General features: G+C 28.2%; 1 protein-coding gene across 1 annotated transcript in view; it reads left to right on the top strand.

Annotated features, from left to right (window-relative positions):
* Positions 1–343: 343 nt before the first annotated feature.
* Positions 344–22,010, top strand: part of LOC142317776 (facilitated trehalose transporter Tret1-like) — a 62,346-nt gene continuing 40,679 nt past the window's right edge. Inside the window, exon 1 of the mRNA XM_075354325.1 lies at positions 344–403. Coding sequence (XP_075210440.1) covers positions 355–403 — 49 coding nt within the window. The 5' untranslated portion in view covers positions 344–354. The remainder of the gene's footprint in view (positions 404–22,010) is intronic.

Below are 22,010 nucleotides of genomic sequence, written 5' to 3'. Positions count from 1 at the left end.
AAAAACTCTCTGTTAAAAGAAAACACAGTGAAAAACGTATTAATCAATGTAAAAGTAAACTAAACCTATTAACAAAAAACTTAAATTTTATTACATCAAAACAATTCGATTTATTGACTTTTAATCTTTCTATGACATAAGTAAAATAAATTGTTATTTCTACTGATTAAAATCGTTATTAAAGTACTTTATGAAAATATCTAATAATATTTTTAACGGTATAACATTTGAAAAATAAATTTAAATTCTGATAAAAGGGTGTGAAGGTACCACGTGACGTAATCATCAGTGATAAGGTTAGTGGATGCCTTTCCCCCCGAACAAATTCTTTGCGTGTAACGAATGAGAATTAGCATGGCTCCCAGCAGAAGAACTGTGCGACAGTACGTCGCCGCGTTTATAAGTGAGTACACAGATTACTACAGTTACCTTACCTATCCCCATTTGCCACTAGTTACTACTACTTATTTATTTTATTAAATACTTAACATCCCAGGAACATACATCGTGAAATCATACCACTAAGAAATACAAATATTAAATAAAAAATATTGTAAAGTTAAACGTTTTTGGTTGTACACTCTTTATAATGTTTACACAGTTAATCTAAGTAAGTTAATTATTTTAAGTACGATAATATAAAAACAAATATATATATATATATATATATATATATATAATGCGGTGTGATTTTCGGTGGAATTCTTTAAAATAGCGTGAGTAATTTAATTTTAAGTATAAATTGTAAAAACTTTAATCGAATACTTTTTATATAAAAAAATGTAACTTTTAAATTATAATTAGTAAATATAACATACAAATGCAGTAAATTTTAATTTTAATTATGTCGGTAATTTACTCTACAAATAAGCAGTAAAATAACAGAAACTGGGAGTTATGTGTTTATGATGTAATTATGAGGATGAGTTAATGGTAAATTAATACGGAGAAAATTAATATGTTTTGTCTTAATATTATCTGTTAAAAAATTAACTACTAATACTGATTAATATTTTTTTTACGATCATTATATGAAGAGACTTCTGTTCAAATAACATTAACTTCTAACGTATACATAATAGTAGTTATTTTTTTATAACATATTACTAAGCGCACAAATTTGACATCTACTAATTGGATATTTGTAAAAACCTAAGAGAAAAATTGAAATAAAGAAACTATCTTATTGCTGATGAGCATTCTAATCGGCGAAAAGAAATAATAAACTTAAAAATTAGACTACCTCGAATACAATAGCTCTCACTCTTTCACTCGCGCATCCATACATACGCGTATTCAAACGTTTATGCAAATAATTATTTTTCCGCATAAGTATCACCGATTATTGTATTCTTTGATGTAACACTGCTATTATATATGTATTTGACAGTAATTTGTAATATGTTTTCTATTGTAATTTTATAACATTTTAATAATAACTTCGATTCGTCATGGATAATACAAGCACTTAGTCATACAATAAAGAATTAAATAATGTAGTTTTCAGTAAAACTAATTAATTTTTAACAAGACTCCTTCCTCCGACTTGTTACGTCAGTAAACCTTTTAACAGTATCTGTTGAACTTGACGCATTGAGTCAAAATTTATTAATCGAATAATAAATAACATGTTTACTATGCGTTCAGAAAATAAGTAAACCTACGAATGAACAAAGGGATTAAAAATTATCATTGCTTCAATATGCTCTCATGTCTTGCTTCATTAATAATTATTATATATAATTTAAACTAAAGACTGTATAGTAAAAAATTAATTTTTAGTATGAATAACACCTTCCTTAACAAGATCAAATGTATGTTGTTTTTTTTTTAACTCTATTTATTAAAAAAGTGAAAATATCTCACGAAGTATAGCAGATTGAATAAAACAGAAATAAACTAATCAGGATGCACTTACAAAAGAATTGAATTTTATTCTAAATACAACACATTGTCAGGACTTAAAAAACGTTTTTAATGGTTGTTGATTTAGAACTATGACGATAATTTTTGTTGTTTTACAAATATTGATTAAATTTTACAAAACTTATTTGGAAAATAAACTGAAGAAAATTTGGTCAAGTTTTTTTTACTTCCTTCTACGAAGTAAAGAAAGTATTGTGACCGCGAAAATCTCAGATTTTAGACTTCAACGGAAGTATCCATTTTGACCGTCCGTGAATCCATTTTGACCAGTTTCGGCGTGACGTCTGTATTTTTCATAGCTCAAAAACGATTAACCGTAGGATATTGAAATTTTGGATTTAGGACTGTTGTAACGTCTAGTTGTTCGCCTCCCCTTTTGGTTGCAATCGACTCGAACAAAAGTGTCCAAAAAAGCTCAAAAGCCAAAAAAATCTGGATTTTGGAATTTTTCTTAACTGCAGTAATAAGCCCTCATTGACAGCTTTTCAACGATATATCATAAGTGTTACTTATTTTTATTGGTTCCAGAGTTACAGCCAAATAAGATTTTAATTAATTAAATATTTGGATCTTATAAGATATTAAAATCAATATATTTAATTTAATATATTGATTTATTAATAATTATTAACCACTGATTGTAAAAATGTTTCTACTATAAATAATAATTCAATAATAAACAATAAAAAATATCAGAATTTATTAATGAAATAAAATTTTAGGTACCTTCCATTTTAAAAAATCTGATGTGGCACCACATCACTTCCTTAAAATTAAATTACATACACACATTTTTTTTAAAACGAATGTACCCTTCATTTTAAAAAAAGATGTGTATATGTAATTTAACACTCCGCAACAGATTTTTTTCAGTAGCTAGCATCCATAATTTAGATTTGTATCTTTTAGAACACAATGTTTTTCTATTATGTTTGGAATATTATTATTTTCTATATGGTCAAGTAAAAATGAGTCTGTTAAGTTAATAGTGGTGCTAGTAATGATGAACGTGTGAAAAAGTACTTAAAAAATAGAAAAAGAGAAAATTTTTAGTAAGTTCAGAAGGTGGGTAGGGAACAACCGTAGCGGTTCGACAACGCCAGCAGAGTCGTTTAAACGAATTTAATCTAGTATTTATAAAGTAAAATTTACTTTTTTCTAAAGAATCACGAAGTCTTCTGACCGTTTATAAATCGTGTGATAAATTCTACCCGGTCGCATTTCTCCTGAGCCTACTAAAATAGTAGTTATTCTAAAAACTAAAGAGAGTTGGGGTTCGTGGTTCTACTCTATTAAAACTTAATATTTTAGTTATAAACACTTTGAGAAATACAGTCATAGTTTTATCAAAATAACTGATAACCGTAAGAATAAAAAAAGCTAATGAGTAACGGGCATACATTCAACAACATTAGAGGCATGACAAAAGTCAACCTAAATTAGTAAGAAAAGCGTTTATTTTCCTTGAATAGCACAATAAGTAACTACATGTTTTTGTAAAACAATAGAAATAAATGTATATTTATACAACAAACCTACTTTTTTCTAACAACTTTCACTACATCATTAAGAAAGAAATATTAGCTCCGTAGTGTAATTACGTTTATTATTATTAGTTTATTTTTAATTAAAAGTAGGCTTGCGCCCATTTCTAGGAAAATAGGAATGACTAATACATTTGCATTTTTATATTTAAAAATAAACAAAAGTATAATGAATTTGTAAAATACAGTTTATAGCCGATTTATCTATTTAAGAATACGTATATCTAACTAACCATTTTGACTGTCTTTTAATTTATATAAAATTTTAATGCTACTGATTATATACCGGTTCAATATTTTTGTTAACATAGTTATGGTTAATATGTTCATAATTACTATAATACAAACTAATTTCTTCCACTAATCCTTCAAGAAGGAAAGTTTAATGGATTTTTCGTATGTATGTTTTTTAGTAGATCTAGAACACAAAGTTATTCATAATTCTGTGAAAAGTTTTAATTATATTCCATTCACAAAATATGAAACAAATTATGTTGCATTAAAATGGATGTATACTCTTCAAACCGTTAAGCAGACTGCAACATATAATTACCGTAGTCTCTCACTAGGATGTAGTAGTAGCAAAGATGGCGCCTGGTCAGTTCGAGAAGTCTGTGTAGAAGATACTTGAAAATTACGTCCGTTATGACAGTACATCAAAAATCCAGAAGTAATATCGCTGTGCAATAACATCAAAGTGATGAAAAATTACGGCCTAATTTCTGTATGTCATTCTAACGCGGAAAGTCCCAAAGATGAGCGAGGAGATACCGGTTGTGTTAGACAATATTACATTTGTTAGCCCCTACAATTTCACGTGCAAACTTTCAATTCTTCATCTCGTACCCAAGAGTTTGACGAGTGTTTCGTAAGAGATCATTTTCGATGCAGATTCTCAGTACATGATAAAGAATTGCATTTATTTTTGTATTAAAATTCTGGAAAATTTGAGTTTAACGATTTCACAGAATCAACTGACTGTCTTTAACAATGAAGCAAAGTTTCTTATGTGGAATTGAGAATCGTCTCAATGTGTGAATGTGGAAAACTGAAAATCGCTTGTGGTTACTGAATATGTTACGACTTGTCTAATGTAAACGCGTTGTGATGTATCAATCAAAGTAGTATAAGGGCCGCCAGATAACTGATTTTGACACTAAAAAAATTTTTCTTGCTGGTCTTCTTGAATAATTCTGTTTTTCTCTTTCACTCTGTAATCATACAGTATATTGAAACTGTATTAGTCGCTGTTGTAACAGTGATTTTGACTGTAACATTTTTGCACATGTACGGTTGTGTATGGTCCCAAACAGAGTATCCCAAAGATATCTGCCACATTTGCATAAAAGTGAGGTTTGTAAAAAAAACTTGCAGATTTTATCTTCATTTTAATGATCTGTTTTATAATTTAAAAGCAACTGTTTAAAATATTTCTTGGGCTTGTAAACAATCCTCTTATAACGCATCTAGAAAAAAACAGATTGTTTACGAATATCAAAGGTAAAAAAATATGTAAGCAAACTATCAACAGTTTTTAGACGTCTAATTACTTTACCGATAGCATCAGCTAACACAGTGCTGATGATCACGTACGTCAGTCATTTGTTTTACATTATAATAATTTGAATTACGTTAATAGTTCAATTTTTTATCTAACTTCACTTTATTGTAATTTAATTTTTCTATGTAAGTTCGATAATTCTAATTAAATTATTTTACGTACAATTTGATATTCAGTGAAATCATTATTTCGTTGTCATAAAAAAGAATTACAAAATGGCCTTAAAGAGAATAAGGATTCAGAAGGTAATAAAAAAAAATTAATTTACCAATTACTGTATTCGATAATTATCATGTTAAGAATATGTGTACATATTCACTTTTCCTGCTCCATTGTTATTTAGGTAATTTATTGAGTCCCACTTTAGTTTGTCTAAAAAAAACTAATTCTTTAAATATCACACAACTTGAACTATTATGGCTTTCATTTTATTGCAGAGATAACTTGGTAGGAAGTGTTAGATAAATTCGGCGGTACCTGTGCAACAAAATTATATGGTATACTGGGGTGAAAGGTTTGTAGTCTTAGAAAACCAAAACCCAAATTTCGAAGTAGGTCGTCTAGTACAAACTTTAGATACTGTTTTCCCGACTTGCCTGTGCTAAAATTTTTCCACCTAAATTGATCTTTGTTTAAAAATATAAAAACATATCGTATCAAAATTACGTTATTTAAAATACTTGTTACTCGACAAAAGTAATATAATAACTGAATTATCCTCATCCAAAATGATATGTCTTAAGAAGACATACATATATGTATAAGCAGTAATGTCTTCGTAAGAAGACATATAAGTAGTTAAGAAGAACACATTAGCAGTGGCGGCTCGCGTATAGCCACTGTGGAACTGCAGCACCCCCTATTTTCACTTCATATTATTGATAACATTTAATATAGTGAGACCTTTTTACTTTAATGCTTTCTTTATACTTGTACAATATATAATCTTTAAATTTAATGTTAGTAGCCATCCCCCAGATTATGAAAAAGATACAAAAATCTTTGTATGAACTGTGTGCGTCACAGTTCCAGCGGCGTGATGTTTGGCTGTTGTGCGCATGCGCACATAGGAAGCTGCATGTGAGGCTGTGAAGGAAAGAGAGCAATGTCATTCCCGTAGTGCCGACACTGGCGGGCTGGTGGAAGGTAGTTTTTTGTTTAATTAGACGGGTCTTGAACGTTCCTTATTCGTTCCCTTTTCTAGTTTAGTCGATGAAAGGAATATAGAAGTTTTTCAATTGTAATCAAAAGATGGCGGAAAGTAAGGGCTCTTTGATTGCCAAACCTGTCCAAAAACAAGCTAGAAGGGCGAAAGAGAAGGTAATTAGTAAAAAATAATTATGTATTTGTTTCTGTGTACATAGAAATTTAAATTAAGCACCATTGGAGTATAGTGTTTTTAAGCAAATATTTTATTAAATTATGTAATAATACTAAAAAACTATTATCTGTTGACATTTTATTATTTATTCGATTAAACCGAATATAGTTTTTAAGCACAATGTGCTTAAAAACGTGCACCATATTCTTGAATGTGATAAAGTGCAGAATTAGATTATTATCCTACTTCTAGTTATTCTATTTGATTCATTTTTTTCAGTTCTTTTATTTTACAGAAAACTTTAATCATGGTCTTGAAAAGGCTCAGAAAAAAATTTTCTGGAGCAGCACCTCCACTAATTTTAGCTACGAGCCGCCACTATACATTAGAGAGATCTGACGTAAAATTCTATTAAGAGTTGGTCACATATTAAAAGTCCAGGTTTAGTTAGTTTTATATTACGGAAGTGTAAAATGTCGAGGAAGAGGAAAATATGTTAATCAAATAAAGGAATGTATAAATTAAATACTTGAGGAGTAGGAAATAGAGAATGTTAAGGTTAAGTAATTAGCATAGATAAGAAAACAATGGAGAGAAGCATCAAATAAATGACTGGTGACTCCAAAAACTACAATAAATTATGTATATATTTAATTTTGTACCAAGTAAACGAGTACTTTTATCGAAAAAAATGTGAAAGTAGTTTTTGATAAATTTCGGTTATATTTGAGTACATTAATACTCGCAATACATACAAAAAGAACGATACAGTTCTGTTATGACTTCTAATATTCATCTTTTGTACAAGATAAAGAAAGGTTTGAAGATATAATTTTACAAACGACCCATTCTCTATGAGGTTTTTCTTGATACTTAACTACCTTGTTTGAGAACTAAGTTACGTAAAAAAAGTTTAATTTGTATCGACAGATTTTTTTCTTTTAAAGAAATTTTAGTTTCTCAGGTTCATTTCCAATCATATCATGTCACCTTTTACTCGGAAAAAAATTTCTCCTTCGATGATTTTGAACAGTGAAGATCTAATATTAAAAAAATATCTATTCTTAACACTCAACAAATGTCAGAATTAAAAGATTAGATAAGAACAAAAAAAGAAAGAAATATGCTTTAAATTTAGTAAAATGCACTGACTATTAGTAGTTGTTTTTTTTAACTAATAGGTTACTGTTAACAAAAATTTTAATATAAAGGGTTGAGAAAGGTAATACGTACTCCAGTTTACTCGTAACAAAAAGATTCATGCATCTCAAATAACGTACAAAAGAGCGTAGATTACTTTTCATTTTTACCTACCAATCACTGCAACTAAAGCGATTCAACCGTTCTAAATTTTCTTGATAGTGAAGATAAAGTAGTTTTGTGTATAAAATTAACAAAATATATTTCCTAATATCTTCACCTTAAACTGTTGTTACATTTTCAAGAATCGTAAATTACCTCGTTTCTCAAATAATAAGTAAATAAACTTATATAATATTCGTTTAGTTACTGTTGAAACTTTTTACGAAATAAAATAGAATTGAGTTTTATTATAGAATATATGTTAGGCTGTAAACATGAATTTTAACCGTAAAAGTGTTTGCAGAACCCGTAGGATGGTTTGCGCAACAAAATCAGAAAAATGTGCAAAGTTGATAAGTTCTTGCATTTATATAGAAAACAAAACTTTATTGTAATATCTAAACGAGCTACATTCTCGTCTCACGTGAGACCGTCACGGTTTGCAATCATCTGAATTTTTTACGGTATCAAACTCATTTACACAAGTTCTTCAAGTAGCTACTATTATTAGACTTGCCAATCATAGTAACTAATTAATATGAAGAAACTTTCCCACTTTATTGTACTTATTCGTACGGTCGAGCAGCACAGGAATAATAGTGCTTTTTTAAATTTTAACTGAATAAGGTGAGGCTTTCCGCAGTCTAAATTCTGTTGAACTCTTCACAAATTTTTAAACTTATTACATTTTTTTTTTCTGATTTTCAGTTAAAAATTGTTATTTTAGGAGAATAATTTATTTCTACAAAAAACAATTTTGTTTATGTGACACTCCCTTTTCATAAATTCTTGGCCTGAAACATCATAAGCCCTTACCTAACTTTATTAGGGCTTTTGTTTAACCACAGAATAAATAATATTAATTCCCTATCAATGAAATTAATAATTACCTACCCTTAAACAACAAATTATTAATTTTTATTTATCATTTTCTGGTCTAAATATTATTGAACAAAATGGAACGTGGTCAAATATGAGATTATATGTATTTATACAAGCTTATATACACGTACAGTGTGTGTATGTGTATGTGTTCGCGTGCGTGAAAAAAAATTAATGCAGTGAGTTAAACAGTATTGTGTTGTTTTTTTATTATTCTGAAGATTGTACAAAAGCAAGTCAAACGAATTAGCAAAATTAGTTAATAATTATTTTCTATAAATAAAATATATAGTAAAATTATTTTTTTACAGAAGTTGAAGCTTAAATTAACAACAAAAAACAGTTATTCATAATAACTACCAAGAAACACATTAAGATGCATCTTAATTTACATTTGTATAGGCAAACTTTTCCATTAAAACGTTAAAATTAGTAATTCATAGTAATAACCAAATTACACAGATCACCTTTTTCCATTTACTTTACAAATACAGTCTATAAATAACTGATCTTTAAGACCTGTAATAGATATTTTACCGTAAAATATTATGTTGTTCTTAAAATAGACGATTGTTGGTTTCAACTTACAATTTTGAAAGACTATTCTAAAATAAATAATATACTATAGCATAAACTGTTATACAGTTAAGCTCCGTGCGAAATATTTGTTCGAGAGTAACTGTTACGGTATTCGGATTAAAAATCATTCATAATTTTTTGTTATATTAATGTGTTTTATTAATTATTTCAGTGAGCTTCTTTATCGTTTTATTTTTTAACGTTGTCGCAAAAAGGAAAATTTGGAAAGCAATTGATTATCATCAACATGTATTTATACTCATTTAAAAATATTTATTTTTAAAATTGTAAAATATTTAAAATTAATATAATTAAAATTTAAATATTTATTCAGAACAGGAAATAATTTCAACAAAGTCCAGTTAGTAAAGATCGTTTATCCTTTTCAATTCAATTCTTCTAATCGGAAAATTTCGTGTAACGTTTTTGTGCAATTCTCTACCCAATTCAAATTTTACTTATTTCAATTAAATCTCAGAAAAATAGAACTAATACCAACATACTTACGTACTTATATATACCCTCATTTGTATTCGTTTGTAATGTATAAATATATGAATACATTAATTTTATTTTAATTAGCAAGGTGCATACTTTTCAACTATATCAAAAAGCCATGTCCCTTCAAATGAAAAATCGTCAAAGTCTGAACATTTTAATTTGATAGTGTTAAAGATAATTTTTTTTTTTTAATTTTCAGAGCTAATTTCATATTAAACTCAGAAAGTTCATCATGAAAATAGTAAGTATGTTCATAGTTTATAAAAAAAACTCGTTTTCGGACATATTTTATCAAATATTTGTAATACAGTTTTACTTCCTTGTGTCGACGCGAAAAATTTCGGTTTCCAGATTTCAACGAAAATATCCATTTTAACCATCCCTGAATCCATTTTTACTAGTTTCGGCGTGACGTCTATAAGTATATATTATCTCGCATAATTCAAAAACGATTAGTCGTAGGATGTTGAAATTTTGGATTTAGGACTGTTGTAACATCTAGTTGTACACCTCCCCTTTTTATTGCAATCGACTGAACCAAAAGCGTCCAAAAAAGCCCAAAATTCAAAAACATTTGGATTTTGGACTTTTTCTTAACTGCAGTTATAAGCTTCATTGAGAGCTTTTCAACGATACATAATAAGTGGTACTTATTTTCAATGGTTCCAGAGTTATAGCCAAATTGAATTTTTATTTAATGAAATATTTGGATCTCAGAAGGGGAAAGGCACATCTGTTCGAATGAGACTTCATCTCCTTTTTTTTTCATTTAAATATATTGATCTATTAATAAAATTATTAACCTCTCATTGTAAAAAAAAATTGAACGATGAATAATAATTCAATAATAACAAAAATAAATAAAAATATCTGAAGTTTTTAATGGAATACTTTTACGTACTTTTCATTAAAAAAAAAAAAAAAAAAATGTGTAAATGTAATTGAACAGGCGTACAAGGAAATCATGTGTTGTACACGTCAGATTCTTTTCTATGTTTTTAAATACTTTTAATCTTTTTTAATCAAATACTGTAATTTTTTTAATATACAAATTTTAAAGGAAATGAAAAAACTTTTAACCCTTGAAAGTGTTAGAATGTTTACACTTAAAGGAGATAAAGAATGTGTAATAGTCCTACAGGAATATACGATTTTTTTTCTCGATGTTCTCGCCATATAATCTTGAAGTTTGTGCAAGGTATATGGAGATATAATTTTTTGCAGGGTATGAAAAATGCCGTAGCTGACGGGATTCAAACCTGGCCTCCGGATGAAAGGTCTTTAATTTTATTTGAGTTATTCTATTTTCAACCAGTTTTCTAAAAATCTAAATTATAATTTTTTGTTTTTAATTTTAAATTTATTAAGTCTTTTTATTCAATAACTTGCTAAAAAGTTTTAAAAAATGTTTTCTACACTCGTAGATGAAAGATTCGCCAGTTCTATTTATACCATTTACACAAAATATAAAGTTAATTATATTTTGTATAACATATAATTATGTTTTAGTTTAAACTGTATTTTATTGTTGAATAACTATTTATGAGTTTGGGATCGTTTTGAAATGAAATTCGTTTTTTTTATCTGGTTATCTGGTAATTTGATTTAATCAAGAATTTCTTTTTGTTTATTTTTTTTTCATTTTGAAATTTTAAATTAAGATGGATAAGCTCTTTTTTTTATATATAATTTTTTGTTTCTTTTTGTTTTTTTGATTAATCTCTAATGTGGATTAATGTCTTTTACCCCTTTTATATTCCGTTACGACATCAGGTTCAAAAATTTGCTTGATAATCAATTGCGCTATGATGATACCCCTTTTGAAATGTAAATTTTTATCTCTGTGATTAAGCAACAATAATAACCCAATTACCAGTATAATCCCTACTTATGACCCTGGCGCTTGCAATTATAGACTCTTTACAGAAAAAATACAACCCGATTGCCCTATTCTGCTCTATGATTTTAAATCAATATTATAGAGATGTCCAAGAATAACAGTTCTTTATTATTTTTGAAGGTGCAATTTTATTTATATAAATTAAACTAGCAGACCCAGCAATGCTACGCTATTGCTATATATATATATATATGTATAGAGAGAGAGAGGGTGGGAGAAAGAAAGTTTAAATGAACACAATTGAAAATTTGATAAAAAAATTAAAAAACAGAACTTCACAAATTTTACCTTTCACTTATTCTCCTTTCCCTTTTCACTTTCACCTTTCTCCCTCACCCTTCTCCCAGTTTCCTTTTTACCCTTTCCCGTTTCCCCCTTTTCTCGTTCCACCTTTTCCCCTTTTCCCCGTTTTCCATTTTCCCCTTTTCCCTTTTGTCCGCGCGTAAATCGGTCCATTAGTTATTTGGTCTTTAGCGGACACACATACGAACATGCCTTTTATATATATATATATATATATAAAATAAAAAAGTCTGTTTGTATATTTGTTTGTTTGTTTCGTAAATATCTTGACACCGGCCCCACCTAGCGGGTATAGTTTTTGCAAAAATATTTATTTTCACGTAACTAATATTCATATTCTGAATATGAACCAAATCGATCCATAAATATAATTGTTCTAAATATCTCAACCCCAGCGCCATCTAGCGGGTTCATTTTTTTCAGAAATAATTCTTTCCATATAAGTAACATATATTCAGAATATGAAGCAAATCGGACCATAAATACAATTTTTCGAAATATCTCGATGCCAGCGCCACCTAGCGGGTCCAAACTAATTCAGAAACCTTACCTGGCATGCGTCCGCCCACTCACCAAAGTTTCATCGCTCTCGGATGAATAGTTTAGGAAGGCATAAGAGACATACAGACAGACAAACATTCATTTTTATATATATAGATAAATACCAACAAATCCAACATTCGCTTTAAAAGACGGTATAGCATTTGAAGAAGTTTTTTTTAATATAAATTAGTCGTTGGGTGAGTACCTATAAATGTCAAATTAATACTCAAAAAAACAAAATCAAAAAATAATATCATTCATAATCCAGTCATAATCCATAAAAAAATAATGACATTTTGATTAGTGACCTAATCAAAATGTCATTATTTTTTTACGTGTACCACTGTCATAATGAGGGTGTGGTCGATTGATCTCTTGACAACTAAATCCTTCTTTTGAGTCGAGGATTTTTTTTAAGTTCCTATCATTTCCACGAACTAGAAGTTTTTTGCCTACAAAGGAATCCATGACTGTTATATCAAACAGTTAGTCAATCCCACGTAAATTTGTTTTGTGTAAATGTACGGTATATATAGTCAATTTGCTTGCCTACAAGTTTTTTTTTAATATTATGCAATCGAGAAAAATAGCCTTTAGAATAACAATTTTTCACTTAAAAGTAAAATTTTTAATTTTAAAGGTCATCCGATTTCTGATATTTCCCATATCCTGCTAAGAATTATATTTTTCATCAATTTATAAAGTCTTTTTCAAAATTGTTTGTTTTGTGTATTTAAAATCCATGTAGCTTTTTGTCCATTCACTTAGTATTTTGTATTTATTTGGCATTATGTATATATAAAATATATATATATTTTTTATAGAAATAATAGTTATCGCTTCTACTAGTTACGGTAAAACATGACCACTATCCAGGCGAAAGAAAACACTTCTACTAAAAAATGTGAAAAATTCTCTAACTGTTTTAGAAATTGGACAACTCTCTCCAAAAATAAAACTGTCTTAGTCCAAATACCAAAATTTCAAAATCTCCAATAGTTAAACGACTTGCTGATCCACTTTCATAATAAAACGTCTTCGTAAGCTCAAAATATTCATTGTAAGATTGTGGAAGACTTCCCACATTGCTATAAACACTACCCGCAATTGTTCATAAGGCATAAAAGGCATAAGGTATAAATTCTTTCACGATTAGGATGAAGTAATTCATTCAGTTTTTTCCTAAATATTTTTTACAACATAAGTAAAACTTTTTCTTTTAGATATCTACTTCAGTAAAACTGAATTTTATTAAATTCAAAACTAAATATTCAAAACTAAAATTACAATAAAATATCTTTACTGAAAATGCTGAAGAAAATTATAGCTTTGTTTTTTCATGTTTTATATTTAAGTTGTTTATATAATAATAATAATAAACATACAGTTTACATTTATATATTTATTTTCTTTTGAACAGAGAGATTTTTGATTAAGTGGTTTGTTTTTATTTAATTATTCGTATCGATAACTATTGGCTGAAGCTCTTTTATTGTTTCTCTTGCCTTTAATTCTTATAATAGATACTGATGATGAAGAATGACTTTTTTATGGATGAAAAATGCTAAGGTTGACTAGATTTGAAATCAGAACCTTCAGATAAGAGATTGAGATGTTCTAGTCATAGCATCGAAGGCAGTCATAGACTTCATTAGTCTCCATTCGTTTTGATCCGAACAATCATTTAACTCAACTATTACATTCTAGTTATCTGTTTAATACATATTGGTCCAAAAAAAGCTTTCTCTGTTATACATTCAATAACGTGAGTCTTATGATACTTTTTTCATTGATTTCAAATCTTCAAACCAAAATTGAATGGAAGCCAGTTTTTACAGTAATACAGATTTAAAGAAAACCTGATTTTTTTTTAAGGAATTATGTATCTTATAGAATGTTCTTAATTTACCTAATACCTGATTTTATTTATTTCTTTATTTATTATATATTTGTGAAAGCATTCACCATACTTTTCACCTACATCCTCAGGGTAAATATAATAAGTACAAATATGAATGCAACATGGGTATTTTCAGAGACAAATTGCTAACCAGTTTTTATATTTTTCAAAAAGTTCATTCAAATTTCTCTCAAAGCCCGAATCCTTCATTAACTTGGGCATTGTAGTCCTACAAATATTCCTTTTTTGAATTTTGCTTCATTAATCCTGGGAAACTTGCTCACAGGGTAAAAGAAACCTTTCAGATTATTACAATATATTGCTTTGAAATAAATGTTTCATCAAACCAAGTTTTAATAGAATCTACATCATTGCATTACTCTCTATTATCTTATAACTGGAAAAGGTGCTGAATTTATACTGCCTAACACAGAAAAACATATTTTACGAGAGGAGGTTCCAGCCCTTAACCTTGAAGTTAGTATCACTGACTGGAGTTTAGATAAATTAAGATCATGAACCAGATCGTTGGGTTCTGCCTGATACGTACCTACTTCATACATTAGGTTCTGATGAGGTACAGTAATCTCACATTGAAAACGTGAGTCCTTTTTGCCTCATTACTTTTTAAATCACCATAGCCCTCTTCATAGTCAACATTTTCTTCTAAACTCCATGTTTCTGTTAGATACTGAAACAAGTAACTATTTGCTTTGTTGAATAGGTCTTATGGCTGAAGGAACTAGAATATGCAACAGATTTATTGAAATTATTATCGATGCCCTTGATTTTTTAATCGCAAAAATAACAGTCTGTCAAGTGGTCCTTAGGGTCTGTCCATACCATAGGAACAGCAAAAGTCACACGACAGAGTTTTCCACTTAACCAACTACTTAGAAAAGTTAAACAAGAATAACAGCAGAGAAGCCCAATACTTGTTCTATCTTCTGTATTATACCCAAAATAGAGTTAATGTGTTTTTTTCACTAAAGGAGTGATATTTCTTCTTTGAGATTTCAAATTTAATTCACCACAAACATAACAAAAATTGTTGGGATGATGTTTACAACTATGAAGCATTTTTACATAAATTACTAACAAGTCACAAAAAAACAATATACATGAAACACTACAAAAACAATATAAAAAAATGAAGCATTACAAAAACAATAAACGTCAAATTCAGAAAAATTCAGAATAAAACATAGTACCAACTTAGATAACTTCAGTAAAATTACAAAAAGACTCAACTTCCTAACGGTATATTCTTCCTAAAAAAAAATACGATAAAACTGTAATAATATTAATATATATAACATCAACAATCAAAGTGATCCTAAACTTTGTAAAATATCAAATACCTAAGATACCTTAAAATACCTTGTCATCTATCTGATGTCAAGAATTATTTGAAAAATTACAAACAAATTTTAGGCTAAAGTTATTTATACTACTAAAATATTATAATGTGATAATTAAATATCTATGGTAATTCAAGCAAGGAATCTAAACCAAATTATATCTAAAGTAAAAATCGGATTGAAAATAAGACAGGTTAGGTAACTTCAGTAAAATTACATAAAGACTCAACTTCTGTTATCTCATTATCTATTTAGGTAGTAGAAGAATTTAATATTTTTTTCCCATATTTCAAACAAAAATAATATTGATCTATTACAAACAAAGCCTTGATTACTTTTCTTGATCAATTAATATTCTTATTTCCTGTTGATAATCAGGAAGTTCAAATTTATATTTTAAATATAAAAAATAGAAATTCTGCGGGTATTGATATTCCTGCTAGTATTTTAAAAGAAGTACAATATTATAATATTATAAATTTAATCAATGAAGCTTTCTGCAATAAAGCATTCTATTGAAGATTTCTGGTGTTATTCCCTTTCTTAAAAAAGATTTGGCACTTAATTTACAAGATTATAGACGAATTTTGTTATTGTAGAATTTTATAAAGTATTTGAAAAAATAAGAAAAATCTACTTTTACCTTTTCTTGAAAAGCAAAAGCTATATTTACTAACTTTCAGCATGGTTTAGGAATACATTTTCTGTTAGCACTGAAATTTTCAATTTTGGGGAATTATTTTAAATTATGGAGATAATAAAAATTTTCTATTTTCAATCTTTTTTGCGATCTCAGTAAAGCATTTGATTTAGTTCCACATTATTTTATTGATGAAAAAACGTAGTAGCTATGTTATTAATGGAGCAGCTTTCAAGTCAAATCTTAAACTGCTTGTTTATTCTTGGTGATTTCGTCTGTTGTTAACGAAACACAAGTATAATTTTCATGGTCCTCATTTCAAGATATAGAACGCGGAATGTCTCAGGAAGTGTTTCGGTACCTTTTTTTATTGTTTATTAATGACCTGACTCAAAATCTTCAGCAATTCATTGTAACTCTTTGCGCTGATGATACAACTGTATCTATACCTGAAGATAATTATTTAAAGGAATTGAAAATTGTACGAGAATAACTCATAAAATTATTCACTGGAAGGATTGTAACCATCTAACTTTAAATAGGATAAAACAGTTACATTGTGCTTCTCAGGTGAACGTAACATAGCTAAACGCGTGAGTAGAATTCCTATTAATTATAAGGATGCGTTGTTAATTATAAGGGTGATTATAACGAAGTTTTGCCCACAAAGCGAAATTACTGTGTATTTTATAAGTGGACAAGTTCTCGTAGGATGATCAAACTGACTTTGTAACAAATTAAGCTTCAGTATTTTTTTCTGAACGTCTTCGCTAAGTTTCTAATCATTATTAAATATTTATCATCCCTACATGTATTGTAAAAATAACATATAACGTCATCTCTTAGCGCTCCCTCAAGAAGTCAGAACTAAATTTTAATATACAAAAACGGATTTTAAATTCATTATCTGGCATCCATAAATATGAATCGTGTAGACCTATATTTAGAAATGTTAACTTATCTTTGAGTTTATATTTATGAATGTTCATTCTTTGTTCAATCAGAAATTGAATTAAAATTTAATGATGAGTCTTTAGATTCAGATCACATATTAGTCGAGGATATGTAATACAGAATGTAAATTGCAACATTTAATTAATAGCCAGAAGAAATCTGGTCATGAAGTTAGTTCAATTATACCAATTAAACAAACATACCTGCAATCTTTAAAAAATGAAGCCTCGACTATTATTAAAGATCTCCAATAACAAACAAAAATTATGTTATAGCTCTAGAATTGTTAGAATCACGATTTGACAATAAATATTTAATTGAATCTCATAATGCTAATTTCATCATAAGGTCAGATTCTATTATAGAATTAGTAGATAATTTACCAAAATGTATTAATGAGATTTCCTCATGTATCAATTCGCTGGAATCAATGCAACTTCCTGTCTACACATATGAATTTATTGTCGTCCAATTTCTAACATCCAAGTTGGATTATAACACTAAGATTATGGAATGAGAAATTATCAAATGAAAGGTTTCATTCATAAAATCATAATAAATATTTAAAAAATATACTGTTAGTTATTATGCTATATTTAATTTTAATCAATGTTCGTTCTGTAACTCAAATCATTATTTATACCAGTGTAAGGAATTTTTAAACTTGGCCATCAATGATTGTAAAGTCTATTTGGAAAATAATTGTTCTAATTCTCTCCATAAAGGCCATTCCACTGATCATTGTTATTAAAAAAATCAATGATTTAGCACAAATCAAGATTTGTGCTATTACTAATAGATTTGTACAATACTAATTCATATGGACAAATTTAATGTTTCTAAATTAAAAAGTAATAACTCTGAAATTAGAACTTATTATTTATCTAAAAATCAGTGAGAGAAAATCTGGTAGAATTCATTCATTTATATCATTTGCTGGCAGTGTAATGAAGAAAAACATAACCGAAGGAAAGTTAAAAGCATGATTCGTGCTATTCTGAGCATAAACAAATTCAGATGAGACGACAAAGGTTGAACTTCAAAAGACAGTTTGTTACTGAGAAACAACACCTTGAGTATTGAACAAAAAATTTTGCAAGAAACAATATTCATAATATTCTAAGAATAAACAAGATCAATCAAATACAAATGATAATCATAACTATCTGTCGCAATGAGGTGACAGTATCAAAATAGATCAAGTAAGTTATCTCCTGAGAATATTCCCCAAAGCATAAACATATACAGTTCATGGAAAGGGAAAACTTTTATAACCCCTAAAAAATGATTTGACTTTACAAAAATCTATGGATGCCAATGAATCTTAACATTAATATAAATTTAAATGCATTACCTTATTCACAAGAACAGAATCATGATTATAAAAATAGGATTATAGGTACAAAAAATAATAATACTGATAGTAATAATAAATGTAATACTTATCAAGATGTAAGACCACAATCAAAACATTCAAATGAAGAATAGAGCTACATCGGTTCTATGGATGTACTATCACTACTGTAAACAAATTCTCTCAATCTCATACAATTATGATTTGTCATGCCGGGTAGAGATCTAAGACCTGTGCATAAATCATTCATTACCATTCTCTAATGACTGAGTTTATTATTTGCATATTTTATTATTACAATTCATTTAATTTATATTTCATTTCATATGATTATTAATGTATTCATAACTAGATTGTATATTTATTTCATATTTTTTACTATCATGTTACACTCTTGAACAGCCTATATGAATGGTTACTACATTACATACATGCACTTTGCATCATGTACATACATAAACATTACAAATATTATTCATTAAAATTGTATGTGGACTTATCGATTTATGTATACAGTTTGTGAAGCAAGCATTATTGCTTTCTTATCACAACCATTTTAAGTATTACATTTAAATATGTACATTTAAGTTTATTCATTGTTCTAAATTACGGCATAATCTATACAGCATTGTATATTACTTTTATTCATTGATTTATGTAATACATTTATTTACAATCATATTATTCTAAGACATTCTGAGATGATAAATCACTTATTTTCATAATATTGTAGCATTTCATATTATAAAAATCATAACATGATTTTTTGCAGGCTATGTTTAGATTCAAATCATTCTTCATTAATTAAATGAACTACTTTCTTCTTACTCCTTAATACATGAAGTTGTTTCAGTTCAGTCGCCAGCTGACATTTATTTTACTTATTAATTTCTTATATTGTTTAAGTTAGTCCAAATTTAGCATTCATAGAGTAAACATGTACATATAGGATATATGTATTTATCAATGTTATATTCATTACAGTATAAAAGGTGTTAAACATAAACCAGAGATTAACTGAATTATTTCTTAATCATAAGTATGAATTGGTGTTCAAAATCAAGGAACAGTTCATCCGTACCGATCAGAATAAATATCTATTTATTATTTGAATGAAAGCCAGATCGAATCTGATTCTTAACGTCTTATTTCAAATAAAGTAGTGATTGAAATGATTATACCAATTATGTCATTAATAAAGGCTGGCTATTAATTAAATCATTTTACTGTGATAAATTCTAAAATTTTTAGATATTATTCATTCCAAAAGGAAAGAATAATAGTACAGTCGTTCTATGATGTAGAGTACTACATGAAACATTTGGTGGAGTGACTACACTCCACCAAATTATTCCACTCTGAGCCATAAATATGGTGAATTTATAAATATCTGTGGACATTCATATTTCATTAATACAAACGTCGACTCAATAATTTTATTCATATAAACATCTTCCATAGAGAAAAAAATCATTTTCACAATTTTCATTTTCTACAAGTTACGTTACAAAAAAAGATAAGCTCTTAGAACGAATTTTTGTCATATTAGGATACAGGGTCAAAAAATACATAAGAATAAGTCAAAATTATGTGTGCCAAAACTCTTTTAAATCAGAGTACGTTGAATTTTTTATCACTACTGTTTTTAGTTGCTGTACACGCTAACATATTACAATAACTAAAGTCGAAGTTTTTATATGCATCTATTAACGACTTACTGCTTTATTCCTTTCTTTAAAAGATTTTGTTAGAAAAGTTCGTTACAGTAGAAATAGGTTGAAAATTACACATTCCTCATTAATTAATTGAATTTAATATAATTTGAAAAACGTTTTCAAGCTGCAATAAAATTTCGTTTCCTAGTGTACGTTTAACAAGAAACGAGTCATCTTTTAAGTTGTTTAAAATTGTGTATTATATTCTACAAATTGCGTATAACAAGTACAACGTATTCTTACTTCAAACTCATTTGTTTCAGACATATGATAGCTACATATTTCGTATGAAATATTTATTTATATAGTATTATAAATTTTAAAAACTTAGTGTTGTTCTCAGACATCATTTAAAGATATAATACTTGTACAATATATACTTGAAATCGGACAAATTTACATTTAAAATAATTACTTACAATTTTCTAATGACTATATGAATGAAAATTAACATATAAAAAAACATTTTATTAATTTTCGATAATAGTAATGGGAAAAAATAACGTAATATGAATTCTTATTATCCCATTATCGATATACTGCTATATCATCAAATGGATAATGACTGAATTTTATTCATTATATTCAATTATAAATCATTATTTCATTTTCTTATAAATTTTATTATAATTATCTACATTGCTTTCTAATGAGACGTAATAGGCTTTACAGCAATGAACCGATATTAAGACATTTAAATAGTTTATTTAGTAATCAATTTCCGTTGTGAACAGTGCTTCACTTGTAATTACTTATCAGTTATTCGTGAAGACTGGTATTTACATAAAACTATCTCAGAGTAAATAATCTTAATGGAAGGTTCAAAAAATATTATCGTTCATTTCTATGTAGATTTTCTCCTTTCAATATAATGGGATAGCAAAGATCAAACATACATTCTTTAAAATAAAACAGCTTCCATTAGAATCTCTGAACATAATACATCGTGGTAATTATAATACAATGGCTCAATATTCAATTTTCTTCGTCGTTGTAAAGAAATTGTCCGCTATTATCCTAACTTATTTTTAAATTATTATTTTTTTAATTAATTTATATTCTTGTACTTTTTTCTGCCACTAACGATTAAATTTAGGGGGAAAAATTAAAAATTACATGTAGAGAAGATTTAATTTTCCCTGTATGTAATTTTGCGAACATACATACAGGGAAAATGTAATTTTTAATGTTTCTCTAAGTATGATTACATTCGTAACCCCCATGTTAAGTATAAAGGCTATGCCGAGTTACAGTTCATAAGTACCTAGGTGTTTTGTTTGATGAGAAGTTGCTGTTTAGCAACCACATTAGGCAAGTAGCGGCGGACGCCGAGTCTGTGATGCACAAGCTTAGGAGGATTACTCGGAAGAAATGACGGGCCGTCATTTATACATGGTGTACCGAGGCGTCTTCGAAAACATATGGCCTCTTATGCTGCGTCCGTTTGGTCGCATAGGTTGGAAAGAAATCGAGCACTTGTTCAATATTTAAGGAGTACCCAGCGCAGAACCTTAATCGTCTGCACTGGTGTGTTTATAACAACCTCCTACGAGGCTACCACTATATTCGGAAAGGCTCTCCCAATCGATTTAGTGGAGAAAGTTCGGGCGGCCATGGGGAAATTGCGAAGAGGTACGGAGGGCGAGGTATTTGAGATGCGCTTTCGAGCCGGACCTGTACCGGAGCGGAACGGTGATCGCAATGTACCAGTTCTAAATTTCGAA

The sequence above is a fragment of the Lycorma delicatula genome, chromosome 1 (assembly GCF_047948215.1).
Source record: "Lycorma delicatula isolate Av1 chromosome 1, ASM4794821v1, whole genome shotgun sequence".
NCBI lineage: Eukaryota > Metazoa > Arthropoda > Insecta > Hemiptera > Fulgoridae > Lycorma > Lycorma delicatula.
The sequence above is the reverse complement of the archived record's forward strand: the minus strand, read 5'-3'. Positions and strand labels throughout refer to the sequence as shown.